General features: G+C 41.0%; 1 protein-coding gene across 5 annotated transcripts in view; it reads right to left on the bottom strand.

Annotated features, from left to right (window-relative positions):
* The window catches only part of SHTN1 (shootin 1), a 134,339-nt gene that overhangs the window by 16,929 nt on the left and 100,122 nt on the right, over positions 1 to 17,288 (bottom strand). For 4 of the 5 annotated variants that reach the window (XM_060171216.1, XM_060171217.1, XM_007518457.3 and 1 more), the window contains 3 exons: positions 12,784 to 12,837; positions 5,837 to 5,957; positions 13 to 205 (listed from right to left, as the gene is read on the bottom strand). In XM_060171216.1, coding sequence (XP_060027199.1) covers positions 13 to 205; positions 5,837 to 5,957; positions 12,784 to 12,837 — 368 coding nt within the window. The remainder of the gene's footprint in view (positions 1 to 12; positions 206 to 5,836; positions 5,958 to 12,783; positions 12,838 to 17,288) is intronic. The other variant, XM_016186151.2, reaches the window with a different exon arrangement.

The following is a 17,288-nucleotide window of genomic DNA, read 5'->3' as shown; positions in this document are numbered from 1 at the left end:
ATCATTACTTACTGAAATGTAACCTTGGAACGTGTGCATCCTTCCAATTTGTACGGCCCTTCACCTGGCTCAGGTGTTGGGGGGGATGGGCTGTTGGATTCTGCCTCCAGAGTTTTCTTGTTCAAGGTTGTTTTTGTTACACTAGATATAAAACCCAACACTGGCATGGATTTGGACTCTGAGGTGGCTAATATCCGGGTTGGACCTTAAAACCAAACACATACCTCAAGTTTAATCATTCAGTGTGAGGCTGATGAATAGTGTACTGAATAACAGATTAGTTGAAAAAACCCCTCAGGAAGTGAAAAGGCCAAGTTTGTTAAAATTTAAAACTGAAAAAAAAAAAAAACGCCCTGATTTGGATTTGCTTTTTTTTTTTTTTTTTTTTGGTGCTGCTGCTTTTTAATGAATCAAGAGTACGCTGAGAAATTGTGTGTGCAGACCTTTAAGAAACCACAACACTCCAGGCCATGCCTCTCTCCCTGACCTGAGTCATTAGCAATACTGGATTTGTGAAAACTCTTTTCTTCTCAATATGGCTTTTTGACACCTCTACTTGAGCCATTTGGCCTCTCAAGAGTTAATTCTTCCCCATATTCAGCTCTGCATTCAAAACCAAAAAAAAGAACTATGTCAAAAGGCTCTTTTTTAAAAAAAGGTTTATGAAGGCTTCTTGAGCATTAAAGAGCTTTTATGAACACTTTCATTTTAATGTGATTGAGAAGTAAGTAGATTTATTTCCTCTTAAAATACAGACACAGTACTATAAAAACCAAGTGGCAAAGAGTATGACTGTTTACCTTTTGGGCTTTTATGCTCTTTGGGAAAGAAATGAAAAACTATAAAATGACTTGCTACTGAAATCACTCGCATATCAAATCTAAAAATTCTGGGCATAGAAACTGAACAACATTACTACATTTTTGTTTAGCTTTGCTGTTTTTGCTTAGAAATACATCCTGGACTTTTTTAATATACTTTCTTTTTTATTTTTAAAAAATCTTTACCTATTTATTGTATAGAGAAAGCCAGAAATCGAGAGGGAAGGGGGTGAGAGGAAGGGAAAGAGACAGAGAGACACCTGCAGCCCTGCTTCACCACTTTAAAGCTTTCCCCCTGCAGGTGGGTGGGAACCGGGGGGGTAGAATCCAGGTCCTTGCACACTATGTTATAACACATGCGCTCAACTAGGCGCGCCACCACTGGCCCCCATCCTGGACATTTTTCTCAGTGCAAGATTTGAGTGTGTCTTCCTTGAATCTTCAGAAGAAATTCTTCTAAGACAGATTTATGAGGAGCGTCACAAAGTACAGAAACATTCAGAACTAAAGATTAAGCAAGAGAGGAGTCACTAGTAATAGAAGAAAATTTAGGAGTCTTCTCTTAATTAATCCTTGAAGAAATGTCAGATCATCCCCTAAAATGGAAAATACTCATGAGCATAATCCGAAATGACTAGTTAATTCCTGAAAGTTAATATCAGGCTCTGAGATTTGATTCTTACATTTATATATGAATATCTGAGGTATTCTAACAGTGTAACACATTGACTCCATATATGGTGTACCAATCTTAGAGGGGCTGAGAAAACGTTCTGCCATGCTGGTAGTTTAGCTCTCTTAGCCTAACCACTATGTGGGAGATGACAGCTTGTGATCTGGTGGAAAGTCCCAGCCCACAAAGCATTTGTCTCATCTATACCATTTGTGTACAGAACGGATCAACAACTGCAAGTTTCTGAAAATAAAAACCTGATGTTGAATTCAAGCTCTGCTGCAGAGTCACTTGATTCTGCCCTTGGGTTAACTGCTGACTGCCACACTAGATAGCTTTAAACAATCTGTACTGGTAGGAAAGCAACATCTCTTTCTGAATACATGAACGCCTGCTGCTTGTTCTGCAACTGAAGCCAATTCAAAAGGAGGGAGAGTGGGTGAATGAGTGAGCTGAGCCAAAGCTCTTTCCTTACATACCAAAAAAAAAAAAAAAAGCAAAGAAAAATGCGTGATGTTTACAAGCATTATTCAAGTGACCTAATATTTTCCAAGAAGCACTTGCTGCTCTTTAAAATGTGAGCATGGAAGGTCACAAGTCTGAGTAAAATAAGGGAACATCAGTTTAGGTCCCTCAGAAGAAATCTGAGGAACAAAAGGTGCTTTACTGGCCCACAGGAGAGATGCCACCTGACTGAGATCTGAATTCTACCAACCTCAGGCTGTCTCTGTCTTTCTATTGATGATTCCTTTTTCCACTTTGTGCCCCCGTATGTTGCTTTCCCAGGAGCTTTTGTGTACAGAAGAGCAAAATCTCAGGCTCAAGTAGATCAGAGGCCTAAATGTAGTGAACTCATCTCTGTAACTTGCTCCCACCCTGCAGCAATGCCATTTAAGCTTCTTATTTCCCTCCACTACTAGCATTTTCACTGTCATTCCATGACATCTATAGAAAGTCCTACATGGTAAACACCTCTTCCAGTTGGATGCTACAAAAAGCATTTTCATCATCTAAACAGTAAAACAAAGGTCTTTCTTTTTCTAGTTGATGAGTATATAAGCTTATTTCTTTTCCTTTTTTTTTTCTTGCTTAGTTACATCTTTTCAGTATGTATTTCCTCTCTACCCTATCAACTACATATTTATTTTTCTGTCCAAGTATCAATTATTCTGTTGAATATATACCTTATTCTAATTTTATTCCAATGATAGAATGAATATCATTCTATAGTGGAATACAATAAAATTTCTACCATGACTATAAAATGTATTCCTACATTTTTCCATCCTTTGAAATAATCAGATTTTCATACTGACTAAAAAGAAAATGTTTCTTTACTTTTCCCATTGGTATCTAACTTGGGGGTCAGGGGGATGGTGGTTCAATGGGCAAAACAACATGCCCTTGCCATGGTTAGGACCTGGGTTCTTCTATCCCTGTCACCACAAAAGGGCATCAATGATAGTATCAAAAGAAGTCCATGGATGGTAGAGTAATTCTCTGATGTCTTCTCTCCCTCTCTCTCCACCTTTAGCTCTCTCTCTCTCTCTGTAAAATAACATGGAACAACAACAAAAGTGGGCAGAGGAGGTGGCTTAGTGGTACTGGATTCCTTCTACAGGATTGCATAAAAAAAATCATCTAAGGGAGTCGGGCAGTAGTGCAGTGGGTTAAGTGCTCGTGGTGTGAAGTGCAAGGACCAGCATAAGGATCCCAGTTTGAGGCCCCGGCTCCCCACCTACAGGGGAGTCGCTTCACAAGCAGTAACGCAGGTCTGCAGGTGTCTATCTTTCTCTCCTCCCCTCTGTTTCCCCCTCCTCTCTCCATTTCTCTCTGTCCTATCCAACAATGACGGCATCAATCACAACTACAACAATAAAACAAGGGCAACAAAAAGGAATAAAATAAAATAAATAAAAAATCATCTAAAACCAAAAAAGAATACTAACTCAGAAATAGTGAATGCTGCATGTCTGACCAAGTACATGAGTGAAGAATGTTTCCAGAGGAACAAAAAGTTAAGAGGGAAAAATGCAAATAACAGAACAACAGGTCATTTGAACACTCCTCAAAAAAAAAATACCTACCATAAGTATTTTCAGGGTTAAATGTTAGAGACTATGATTTATTATGAAGATTGGACAAATGCCTGTAGAGCAATAGCTAAGGAAAAAGTATCTCTCTTGACACCCCTTAAATTTCCTGAGAGACAATAACTTTTCCTGATGTGTTTATGTATTTATTGATTTATTTTTGTCTCCAGGGTTACTGCTGGGGTTTGGTGCCTATACTATGAATCCATTGCTCCTGTGGCCACTTTATTATTTATTTATTTTGGACAGTACAGAAGGAAACTGAAAGGGGAGGGGAAGACAGACATCTACAGACCTGTTTCACCACTTGTGAAGTGACCCCCCTGCAGGTGGGGAGCCGGGGGCTCAAACTGGGATCCTTGTGCTTCATACTATGTGTGCATAACTCGGTGGGCCACCAGCTGGCCCCAAGACAACTTTTATAAGGGAAGGGTTCTTAAAAGATTTTAACAGTAGTATTCCAAACAACCTCACTGAAAAGGGAAACAAAATTTTCATCTTTACCTAATAATGATTTGACTGGTCTTATACTATTTTTAATTCACGGAACCAAAGTCCCCCATTGTTTAAGTAAATGCTTTGGTGAAAACCAGAACCTGATTAACAAAACATGTCCTTCTCTTTCGGGGAGCCTAAAGGTGGTGAATATGACTCAATTTAAATAGGAATTATTATGATGAGCTAGCTGGAGTGAGCTGCCCTGAAGCCAGAAGGTGCAACCCACTATTAAGGCCACTGAGTAATTTCCCATTCTAATAGTTTTCCAATGCCAGGCTCCCAGTCATAAGGGGAAAATTTAATAACTAGGCACACCCTGCCATGACTTTACTCCCCACCCACAGGGAGGAAGCCTCAGGTGTGGTGAAGCAGGTTTGCAGGTGTCTCTCTTTCTCTTTCCCTTCTCTATCCACACCTCTCCTCTCAAATTGTCTCTTATCATATCTGATATAAAAGAGGAGGAAAAAAAGAAAGAAAGGAAAAATGGCTCCTAGGGGCAGTGGATTTGTTATGCAGGCACTGAGCCCCAGCAATAACACTGGTGGAAAAAAAAAAGAAATCTGATAACTCAAAGACTATGAAAAAAAATAAAGGAGATATATAAAGTTAGTTCTGAAACAAGTCTTGGGATTAGACACTAGCATATAGTGACAAAAATGCTGTCAATTCACAATCTTGAACCCAAGATTTGTGATGAGGGTCATTTATACAGACAGAACTGGAACTGGAACTCCTCACTCACCTGGTTCACTGCTTCACAGACAATAAACTAGATGGGTGTGAAGTGTACAATGTGTAATTCCTACGATGACAACTAACTACTGTGTGCTGACTTTGTGCAAGGCCCAGTGCTGAGAACATTTGAGCCACTGATTTACCTAACCCTTAGACTAATCACTCTAGAGAAGCAATAAAGTGCTGAGAAACCTACTGAAAGGCAAGCAGGTAAGAAAATGGCAGAGCTGGGCTTTTAGTCAGGTTGTCTATACTCTGGAGCCTACACGTGTTGCTGTATTGCTGCCAAAGTCCATCCTGAGCAACGTTTGGACACAAGTGCATCTTGCTTTAAAGAAATCAGATCTAAGGGCTGGGGAAAGAGCTCGCTGGTAGGCCATGCCTTGTCATACACACACCGCCCAGGTTTGAGCCCCAGCACCCAATGGGGAGTGGTATAGCCCAGTGGGCTGCTCCGGTGCTGTGCTATCTCTCCCCCCACCCACCCCGTCTCTCTACCTGAATGCAAAAGCAGCCCAGAAATAGTGAAATCACATATGCTTTAGACTCTGGCTCCACCAAAAACTAAAGTCAGAGCTATAAAAACCTAACTGCCTAGGGAGTCAGGTGGTAACGCAGCAGGTTAAGCGCAGGTGGCGCAAAGTGCAAGGACCAGCATAAGGATCCCGGTTCGAGCCCCCGGCTCCCCACCTGCAGGTCTGTGAAGCAGGTCTGCAGGTGCCTATATTTCTTTCCCTCTCTGTCTTCCCCTCCTATCTCCATTTATCTCTGCAAAAACAAACAAAAAACCCTAGTTGCCTATAAGCAAATAGACAAGTATATGAACAAATAACATTCACAAGAGTTCTTAGGACATATTTATGAATGCCTCTGTCCATCCAATACTTCTCACTCACATTAAAACTATGTAATAGTTATTTTTAAAAGATCACTGCATAGTGGGGGAAGAAAGGGGATTCATACGAAGATGTTCTAGAGAAGAAGAATAAAGCTGTGGAGAATTCAAACCAGCTTACTACTGCTATCTGCTTCTGCTGTCACCTTTCTGCGGCGCAAAATCCTTTCTAACTCAGTTTCAGTGTTTTCAGACTCAAGGGATTTTAAGCTTCTGGAACTAGTGGATTTGTTAAGTGTCCCCTAAAATGAGAACAAAACAAAAACAGAAACAAAAAGGTTAATCACGTCTTCATACAACATACAAAGGAATATAAAAATCAAAACACAAGAGCATTACCAGAATTTAAATGGAATTAGGAAATAAAAATGAATTTGCTATGTAAATATCTATGTAGGGGCTTCAACAATGTTGGATCACTTAAGAAGATGCTACTGAAGATGGAAGTTGTTAGCTGTCATATGAACAGAACAGTACCAGACACCTCTTGGCATGCTAACCATGTACAGTCCAGTGGTTAGACTGTACCTGCAGGTGGAAGATGATGAAGATCTTGACGGGTGTTAATCCATCTCATGGAGAAAAGAACAGATGTATTGAACTCACCTGAGGAGGATATCCTGACACGGCAGTTATGTGCTATTGAACACAATTCCTTGTGGCAACTGAGAAATGGGTGGCTGACTCTTCAGAGACAAAATCCCTGGCTGCACACCTTGTCACAAGGGTGTCATGGTGGCCACAGATGGCACGGAAGGCTCTGCAATGGCCTCTCCAAGGAAGTGTAGCCCTGAGCACACCTTGACTTCAGTGCGAAAGAGGAAAGGTTACAATCATAAGTGCGGTGAGGAAGGGTTGGAGGAGCACTGCTCTCCTTCCTAGCTGAGGAGGCATGTATGGATTTTTCAAGATGGAGAAGAAAACTGAAGGACACAAGAGAAGCCATAAAGCTGTGACCCTGCTGACTTTCAAGATGACAGAGGAAGACGCGGCCAGTTCATCCCTGTCCCGCCTCCTCTAAGAAGTATGCGATGGAGGGAGAGCTATGGGCCTCCATCTCCAGTCCCAGTAGGGTACTTGTATGGAATACTGGGTCGTATACTTAGCACCCCACCATGACAAGTGGTCAATTTTCTTTGATAGGAAGTACTTACTGTTACTGCTACTACTTAAAACAGTTCTCCTTAATTGTGTCACAGCTATCAGGGGAAAAGCCATGAGAACCACAATCTTTTGATCAGAACCTTAAGTTTGGTGTAACTTGCTAAGCTTCATGCCACAGTCAAAAGGCAGTTTTTCCCCACCCAGACCAACAACCAGGCTGGTCCTTATCATCTCTGAGCTAAAGGCTTGCCCTAATCCTATCTCCCCCACCCCCAACTTTTTGAGGGATTCTGAGAATTCGATTTGGCTAAAAATGATAACTTAGGTTTCTTCTTCAGCCTATAAAACAAAGTGAAAAAAAATAAGTAACTTGTAAAATCAGGTTGTTACCAACTTTACATGACACAGGATAATTTGCTTAAAAAGGTATTTTTCCCTCTCTATCTGCTTAGAATCACAGGAAAGCAGCTTGGAGCCAAAGAGATTCTGTTCTCTTGTTGCTAGGTGCCTAATCCAAACTGATGTGTAAAATGCTTAAGATAAGGCTCATATTTTAATCAAAGTAAATTAGTATTTGATTAATATGATACCTTACCTAACTCCTGAACATACTTTCCTGCTTTTGCTATAAAAAGCTGTTAAGATATACTGAAAGAAAAATCATATTACATGTAGCATTACAGTAGCTTATTTAAAATTTAATTAAAAACAAACTGGTTTATGTGCCAGTTAATGTTTGATATACTAACTTATCACAGAACTGTATGTTCAGATAGAATGAGTTTTGCTTGTTTGTTTTCTTTTTACCAGAGATCTGCTCTGGTTTATGGTGGTACAGGGGATTGAACCTGGGACTCTAGAGCTTCAGGTATGAGAGTCTCCTGAATAAAAAAAAAAGCAATCTAGATAACTGTAAAAAAAATGTTACAAGAACCATTCTAAAATCACTGGTGTTGATACTTTTTGAAAAGTTACCAACTATAGTGCTTATAATTTAAAAAAAATATATATATGCTTACTACTATTTCAAGTAATTTATGAAATTACTATATTGTTTAAATGTCAAGAATATTCTATGCTATTTTCCCAGAGGCTAAAGTTAATTTAAGGAAAAGATATGTGTGTTTGATGTATAGCCCATATATATATATATACACAAATCCTCCAAGGATGCCTTTTATCAAAAAGCTTATCTTTCACAGTAATCTCGGCTTTTCATTTGGATAACTCTCAGAGTGATAAACAAGTGCTACATGTAATGTGATTTTTCCTTTGAATATATCTTATAACTTTTTATAGCAAAAGCAGAAAAGTCTGTTCAGGAGTAGGGAAAGGTATCCTATTAATCAAGCAGTAATTTGCTTGACTTTAATTCCCCTGATTCCCAAAGTGGTACTCTATTTCCACTTCAAATTACTTCAAATTACTTAATCAAATTACTTTGATTAAGCTCAGCCCCCTAAGTAGCTAATTGTTCATAAACTGATGACCCTATTTGGATGACTAAAGGGAATAGTTCACCAACTGCTGGAGACCCTGAAAAAAAAACTGAGTATTTTCAAACAAGAACTGAAAATTAATTTTTAAAAGTATTTTTCTTTGACTCGTTACATTTGCTTTTTTATTTCTTTGCTTCAGAGGCAACTGAACATAGTTTATGGTTTGTATTGATTTATTCTCTTAAAGTTGCTATTCTCCCTTAAAGTGACTTTAAATGACTGAGGTCTGACTCAAGAAGTTTCTCAAGCCTTAAAACCCTTATGTGACTGTGAGAAATGAATTACATATTTTGATCTGCAAAATAAATAAGATTTACAAAATTAAGTTGAAACAGACTCAGGGAAAAAAATGAGGTCAGTCAATACTGAGAGTTTCAAAGTAAAATTGGTTCTTGTTTGTTTGTGGCTCAGCTCTGGCTTATGGAGGCGCTGGGAATTGAACCTGAAGTCTTGAAGTCTCAGGCATGAGAGAGTCTCTTTGCGTAACTAGGAGGTCTCGAAACTTTACATCAGGCTCAACCTGATGCTGTTGACTGGCTACGGAAGAAGGGCAAACGCAAGGAGGAGGGGGAGGGGGAGGGGAGAGGAGGGGGAGGGGGAGGGGGAGGGGGAGGAGGAGGGGGGAGGAGGGGGGGAGGAGGAGGGGGGGAGGAGGAGGAGGGGGGGAGGAGGAGGGGGGGGAGGAGGAGGAGGAGGAGAGAGGAGGAGGAGGGGGGGAGGAGGAGGAGGAGGGGGAGGAGGAGGAGGAGGGGGAGGAGGAGGAGGAGGAGGGAGGAGGAGGAGGAGGAGGAGGGAGGAGGAGGAGGAGGAGGAGAAGAAGAAGAAGACTATTATGCTATCTCCCCAGCCCTTTAAAAATAAGTTTGAAACCTACAAAAATACAGTGAGTTTTTTCCTACCTAGCTCCCTCAAAAATTTAAAAACAAACAAACAAACAAAGAAGCAGAAAAAGAACATTTTTTTGTTGTTGGGTTGTTTTGCTTTATTTATTTATTTTTACCAGAGCACTGCTTAACTCTGGCTTATAGTGGTGCTGGGGGATTGAACCTGGGACTTCAGAGCCTCAGGCATGAGAGTCTCTTTGCATAACCATTATGTCATATATCCCCACTGCACATTTATTTTCTATCCCAGTACTAAATTTCAACAATAGGTCAAATCTCGAATTCCCGGATAACCATTATAATTCACTTGACCTTTCTCAGAACAGGAAGAGCAATGCAATGCAAAGCTGGGGCTGAGAGTTTACCAGGTAGCAAACTATATTCATGGTCCAACCTTGAGCAGGGGAAAACTGCATGCATAAAGCCTTGGTTCCAGAAAAAAAAAAAAAAAAAGGGCTTCCTTTTTCTCTGTTTCTCTTCTGATAAATTTTATGGGTTCTTGGCTCCAAGTGACTGCGAGTTACATATAATCCCTCTCCTTTATCATTTGGCAAAGTTCTACTTAAAAGAGTTCCATTTAAAAAGGAAAAAAAAAGCAAATAAATAATATTGACGGAATAAAAGTTATCTGTGGTACATTAACAAAGAAGGTAGAGAAATCTAATGATAGGACCAGGGTAAAGAGGAGAAATTACAACTCCTCCCCCCAAAAAAAATGGCACTAGGGCAGCTCAGCCAGCAGAACATCTGCTTTGCCCTGTGCACAGCCCCAGGTTCAAGCCCCAAGCACTCCACATAGAAGTGCTATGTTGGGAGAAGTGTAAGGGGGCTGGGGGAAGTTTCCATGCTATGGTGTATTTTCCTTTCTCTCTATTTTTCTATTTAAAGATATCAGTACCGAGTAGAGAAATCACACATATGCAAAGCCCCAGTGAACCAAACAAACAAAACCAAAAAAAAAAAAAAAAACTTAGATGAATTATAAATTCTACAGATTATTTCACAAAAAGCTATTTTATAAAATTCTCTTTGAAGTGGCATAAATTTATAGTGAATATGATTAAGCCTTGAGCCTTACAAGCCAGGTTAAAAGACATACATTTTATCACCCATCATTATTAAAGGGATATCTTAGATGATCAAATACACATACACTCACACACACACAACACACACACACACTTGGTTCTTACAAATATCTTAATTTTTAAAAGTCAAATTTCTGGGGCCAGACAGAGGTGCACCCAGTTCAGCACATACATTATGATGCGCAAGGACCCAGGTTCAAGTTCCAAGGACCCAGGTTCAAGTTCCAAGTCCCCAGGTTCAAGTTCCAAGTCCCCACCTACAGGTGGGAATCTTTGCAAGTAGTGAACCACTACTGCAAGTGTCTTTCTCCCTCTCAATTTGCCTCTTTCCTCTTGATTTCTCTGTTTTTATTCTGCAAGTAGATAAGTAAATAAAATATTTTTTTAAAAGTCAAACTGAGGGAGTCAGGTGGTAGTGCAGCAGGTTAAGTGCAGGTGGCGCAAAGTGCAAGGACTGGAGAAGGATCCCAGTTCGAACTCCCTGGGTCCCCACCTGCATGGGAGTTGCTTCACAGGTGGTGAAGCAGGTTTGCAGGTGTCTATCTTTCTCTCCCCCCTCTGTCTTCCCCTCCTCTCTCCATTTCTCTGTCCTATCCAACAACGACAACAACAATAATAACTACAACAACAAAACAAGGGCAAAAAAAGGGAATAAATAAATGTTTATAAAAAAAAAAAAGTCAAACTCAGAGGGTGGGGAGATAACATTAATGACTATGTAAAAAGACTTGGATTGATGAGGTTCCAAATCCCAGGTTCAGTCTCTGACCACCATAAGGCAGAGTTGAGCAGTGCTCTGGTTGTAAAAATAAAATAAAACAAAGTAAAACTGAAATAAAATGTAAGACTCAGTATAGCTTACTCGTTTACTGATGATTAGAACTTTGTTTTAGAGGGAGTCGGGCTGTAGCGCAGCGGGTTAAGCACAGGTGGCACAAAGCACAAGGACCGGCATAAGGATCCCGGTTTGAACCCCGGGTCCCCACCTGCAGGGGAGTCGCTTCACAGGCGGTGAAGCAGGTCTGCAGGTGTCTATCTTTCTCTCCTCCTCTCTGTCTTCCCCTCCTCTCTCCATTTCTCTCTGTCCTATCCAACAACGACAACAACAATAACTACAACAATAAAAAAAAAAAAAAACAAGGGCAACAAAAGGGAATCAATAAATAAAATAAATATTAAAAAAAAAGAACTCTGTTTTAGAATCTGTTCTGAAGTTCAGAAATTAGCATTATAATGTAGCATCATCAACAACAGAAAGGGACTATTTCAAGGAGTTCACCTTAACAAGAACATTTCACAATAAAATGTAGTCATCACAGAAATCATTAGGTAATACTATACTTTGAAGCACATACTTTTTCAATCATTTTAATACTTTATTCTGTAGGTAAACCACCACTGTTAGCCAGTGATATACCTCTCTGGGGCACTAATTCCACTTACCTAGAACTAAAGCAAACTAATTAAGTCATTTTGAGTAACTCTACTGTTTTATGCTTGATGGAAATAATGTTGTTTACCACAATTATGTGGATATCTACACACAATGCATAATTAGCACAGTAACAACAAACAGGGGAATACTGGTTCTGTACCTCCGCCCCCATGTGGGTTGACTTACTGTGCGTAATAACTGGTCTTGAGATTGCAACAGGACCTGAGAATAGTGCTTAGAATCTGAAACATTTTCTGAGTGAGGCTTTTGACAGGGCAGCACTCATTTACTGTTGGCAAAGGCTCACACTTGGAAAAGAATTAAGACTTACAGATGGGCATAAAGCATCTTCTCCAGCTTAAAGGGAATGACCTTTAGAAAATGAAATTAGTAGCATTATAAAAAAGAACTCTCAGTTTAGTCTCCAGTGGCTTATCAAATATATATTTTTTAACTGTGAGAAAAAGTAGACTGTGACCTTAATCCTAATATATTTGGGTAGGAGCTCAAATTTACACTGAGCTGCCAGAGTTAAATACTTTCAATGTGAGACTCTAAGGTGGGAGGGTGACATAGCATACTAGTTATGCAAAAAAAGACATTGGAGCCTGAGGCTCCAAAGTCCCAAGTTCAATCCCCTGCACCACTGTAAGCCAGAATTGAACAGTGTTCTGGTTTCTCTTTTTTACAGTACTTCTCTCTCATAAAAATAGCTTTAAAAAATAATAAAAGAACTCTACTGTGTGTACTTGTTATTAATAAGCATGATTTCATATCAGGTCAAACTGTATCTTGAATCTTCAATATAAAGTATAAAAGTCAAGAATAAGAAGCAATGGTTTTGGTGAAGGTGTAACCATCCTTCTAGAAGAGAAACAGCAAAGTCTTGATGTATCATTAACACATGCCACCGAGTAGGACAATTGAGCAAAATCTCAAAAGAAAAGACATAATGTAACACAACACATTAAAACTAATTACTCACAAAAACAGACACTTAAAACAGCGTTTTCAAATTGCCTAATTAACCCAAGAGCAAACCTAAGATGTGTTCTTACCAGGATTCCTTTTAGTTCATTTACGGCACTGTCAGGACCTTTTGAAGATTCTGGCTACAATTGTGAGGGGGGAGAAAAAAAACAATGTTGAGTAATTCAGTTTTAGAAAATTAAACAAGTATTTTTTTTTTTTTATGTGACAAAGTGGTGGCAGCATGTAATGACTACTTTTTAAAATTAGGTCTTATGGTTTAAGGTTAGGAAAAATATGACACAGGTTAGTGCAGGAAGGCAGTTAAATGGTAAATTAGGATATACAAAACAAAGGGACACAAATCATCATCTTCTAAATCTGACTCTATTATCACTTGTCATCCCAGAAAAACTCTGGTGAATGGGCCAGGTAGCTCAAGCAGTAGAGTACACAGATTAGCATGCACAAGGAGCCACGGTTAAGCTCCTGGTTCCCAACCTGCAGAGTGGAACCACTCATGAAGGATGGAGCAGTGCTTTATGTGTCTTCCTCCCTCCCTCCCCTCCCCTCTCTCCCTCCCTCCCTCCTTCCTTCCCTTCCCTTTCCTTTTCCTTCCTTCCTTCCTTCCTTCCTTCCTTCCTTCCTTCCTTCCTTCCTTCCTTCCTTCCTTCCTTCCTTTCCCACCAGGGTTATAGCTAAAGCTTGGTCTTAAATCCACTGCTCCTGGAGGCCATATTTTCCTTTCTATTTCATTTGACAGAACAGAGAGAAGTTGAGAAGGGAGGGGAGACAGAGAGGGAGAGAGAAAGATAGACACCTGCAGACTTGCTTCACCGCTTTTGAAGCTTCCCTCCTGCAGGTGGGGAGTGAAAGCTTAACATCAGGTCCTTCTTCATGGTGTTATGTGTGCTTAACTGGATGTGCCATCACCTGGCCCCTTAAGGTGTCTTTCTTTTTCTCTGTCTCTCTCCCTCTCTACCTCTTGCAGTTCTCACCCTCTATTAAAAAAGGGGGGGGGGAAAGGCTTATGGAAATGGTGGAATCATACCAGCACTGAGCTGCATATCCTTGGCAGGAGGAAGGGAGTCTTTGTAAATACCTGACTTCAGATTTCAAAGATTCAATTCCATATAATTTAGAATTGTTTACTAGAATGTTTTCTCGACTTGCAGGCCTGGGTATCTGAATGTGTCTACAGAGGAGGCAGCAGAACAGGGCAGAAAAGCTCTCTCCGCTCCATGAGCTGCAGCAAAAGCCAGCACGCCTTGCTTCAGGATTTCACAGCGGCAGGAGCCAGCCAGGTACCTGGCTTCCAGGAGAATCAGAGCACCGTTGGATAGACATCAGAGAATAGGTGTGTCGCCCAGTCACTCATCTGATTGTCAATCAGAGCTACACCTCAGGGAAGGCAGTCCTGGAGTCTGGGGTCATGCCTACAGGTTCCCTTCTGGCCATATCATAAACATCATGATTTGAGACTAGGGTTACAGCTTAGCATGCTAGTGCACAAAACATGAATGTTGGGGCCCCAGTCATCTCAGGTTTAATTCTCGGCACCACCATAAGCCAAAACTGAGTACTGGACTGGTTTCTCTCTCTCAAAAAATAAATCCTAAAAATAGGGGAGGAGGACTCATACGATAGTGGGGCACCTGCTTTGCCACACACATAACCCAGGTGCCTCAATCCTATGACTGGGGGAAGAGGCTTCACTGTTGTGGTATCTCTCTCTCTCTCTCTTTCTGAAAAACTCAGCCAGGAGTATTAAAGCCCAAGCGATGATGAAAGTATATGTATTTGAGGGGCCACGCAATGGCACACCTGATTGAGAGTACATGCTACAATTACTACAATGCTCAAGGATCCAAGTTCAAGCCCCTGGTTCCACCTGCAGGAGGAAAGCTATGCAAATGGTGAAGCAGTACTGCAGGTATGTCCCTTTCTCTCTCCTTCTCCCTCCCTTCTTCTCTCTCTATCCAATAAATAAATAAAATATTTTTAAAATGTATTTGATAGGAAGTTCTAGGTAACATCCGCCTAACCTACACTAGCTAACAGTCTGGGTAGATATCTGGACTAATTTACTAGAGGGAAAACATAGCAGGAGGCACTAATGAAAAAGATTAAAAAAAAAAAAAAAGATCTTTGATCTCCCCTGTACCACTTCCTTTCACAAAGCCTAGAGCAGACGAGGAAGCCTGCAGAACTCAGTGAAAGGAAGCAGGGGATCTTCATCCCTGGAAAAGAGATTAAGTCTCTATTCTCTCTTCTCATAATATGGAAAGTGATCAATAGCATCGAAAATCCTTCCATCTCAAAGGATAAGAGGAGGACAGTGTCCCATTCTAATTGTTTTTTGAACATTATACTGTAGTCAGAATTACTATCAAACTCCACTCATTGGACCAGAGATCCCTGTGGTATTAGTGAAAAACTTGTCTCTGTGTAGTACACTGCCCATTCTATTTTTTTTTTTTTAAACAGACAGTGAGAGACAGGTTGCTGCTTGTTTACAGACTAGATGAAAGCTTTCCATTCCCATAGCCAAGGTTTTCTGTGACACATGCTTGCCAGCAGCCAGCCTTAAGTGCCATTGTGAGCTCTCAGACACTTATTTAACGGCACCAGCACGGCTGCCACCACCAAGGAATTTAGAAAACATCCAGTCCGATTAATATTCTCCATGCAGGTTTGACCTGTGTAGGTAAACTGTTCAGGTGGCAAAGCGTGACTTCTGAATAAGTGCTGTAGCTCCGGGTAGCCTCAGAAATGCCGCCACACCACGCTGGTTGCCCAATGCCCTTATATCAAACTCTGGGAGCCCAGGTCAAGTACACTTGAGCCACTGCAGGAAAGCGCTGAGGGCAATGGGGGAAGGGTGGACGCTCAGCCATGCAGTGACTACTTGTTTTAAAGGTTATTCGCCAGGTAGGTAACTCAGTGCTATTACTACATCATAGTTGAGGGATTACCAGCACAAAACCCAGTTGTCCACTGGTCCTCGGTCAGTTGTTTTCCGGAGTGTGAGTGGACATTAAATAATGTGTAACTGTTGGAAGAGTCGCAGCAAGAAAAGGGAAAGGACAGAGTGATGTTCTGAAAATGAAAAGTGCAGACAGAACACTGATTGCTTATGATTTCAGAAGTTTTTTGACATCTCTTCTCTCCAGTCTGATTTCTGTTTCGTTTGACAATGCATTTTGCTCCAGTAATAGCCTGGTTTCGTTTATTTCTTTCCGTAATGGTTGGGACATGAAAGTCATAAAAAAAAAAAATGCATTCTTTTCAGAGGCTCCCCTGAGACCCTGCATTTTAACGTGTTTACAAGCTTTATTGTATTTAATCCCGACAACAAAACCTGTGATTCAGATGGGGCAGGTGGCTCTCTTCCCGACCCTGTTTTGTGGAGGAAAGAGTCTGGGAAGCAGAGCATGCAAGGCCCTCCGCTCCAGTGACAGTGCTCTGTGCTCACTCACTAGACAGCAGCAGCCAACAGTGGTAACAGTTGGTGCTGAAGGCTCAGTCGCTCTGCCAACTCTACTGAGTCCAACCTCAACTATGCTTTCAGAACACTAACACAAGACTCCACTTCTCTATGAGGCAGGCTGACCATTCCTTCCACTGGATGGAAACCTCCTCTTGCAGTGGAGTTTTTCCTCCTCCTTTCCAACAGCCCTACCAAGAGCCCGGCCACCATAGCCTCTGGCCTGCCTGTGACAAAGGGGCAGTTTTGAAAGTCCAGAGAGCTTGCACTACACCAGGCATGACCCCTGATGACACTGAAGCAAGAAGGGCCTCGTTGGGAGTTACAGCAGTCATAAAATTTGGCTTAGAAGAAGAAAAGCAGCCAACATGTTGACACTTCATTGGAGTCAGAAAAGGAGAACAGCAACAACAACCTTTTTGTTTGTTTCTTTTTCAGAAAAATGTGGAGACCTCTATTACCTGGATTCTTTAAATGGGACAAACACACAAAGTGGAAAGGGACGTGCTGAACGAGGAGTCAGGTACTTCTGCATCCTGGAAGCTCACTGTGCTCTAGATTAGGTGACAGCTGACAATACAGAGATATGGAATTTTCCCCTTGGAAAGGTTCCTCACCCTCCCACCACCACCCCCCAAAACTTGGGGGATGGATTGGGCAGGAAGTGGGCAGTGGTATACCTAGTGGGTCACATACGTTACCGAGCTTGGGGGCCTAGGTTCAAGCCCCGGGTCTACATCTGCAAATGGGAAACTATGAGTGGTAGAGTCATGCTGTCATTGTTTCTCTTTTTCTCTCCCCTTTGTGTTTTCCTTTCTATTTCTCTCTGTCTCTATAGAAAAAAAAAAAAGAAAAAGAAAAAGAAAAGGAAAAAAGAAAACAGGAAAAACTATGACTTCTGGGAGTGGAGGGGTTGTCATTGTACAGGTACCAAGGTCTAGTGGTAAAACACAGACACACACACACACTAAATAAACAAACAAATAAATAACCAACATCCAGAAGGCAAGGATTTTTCTTTACTTAACTGCTTTACCATCACTTCCTAAAACAGTATCTGGCACAGAGCAGCCATTGTCTAGAAATTTGGTGAATAGTATAAAAGAC

This window comes from Erinaceus europaeus, chromosome 14, assembly GCF_950295315.1.
Source record: "Erinaceus europaeus chromosome 14, mEriEur2.1, whole genome shotgun sequence".
Lineage (NCBI taxonomy): Eukaryota > Metazoa > Chordata > Mammalia > Eulipotyphla > Erinaceidae > Erinaceus > Erinaceus europaeus.
The sequence above is the reverse complement of the archived record's forward strand: the minus strand, read 5'-3'. Positions and strand labels throughout refer to the sequence as shown.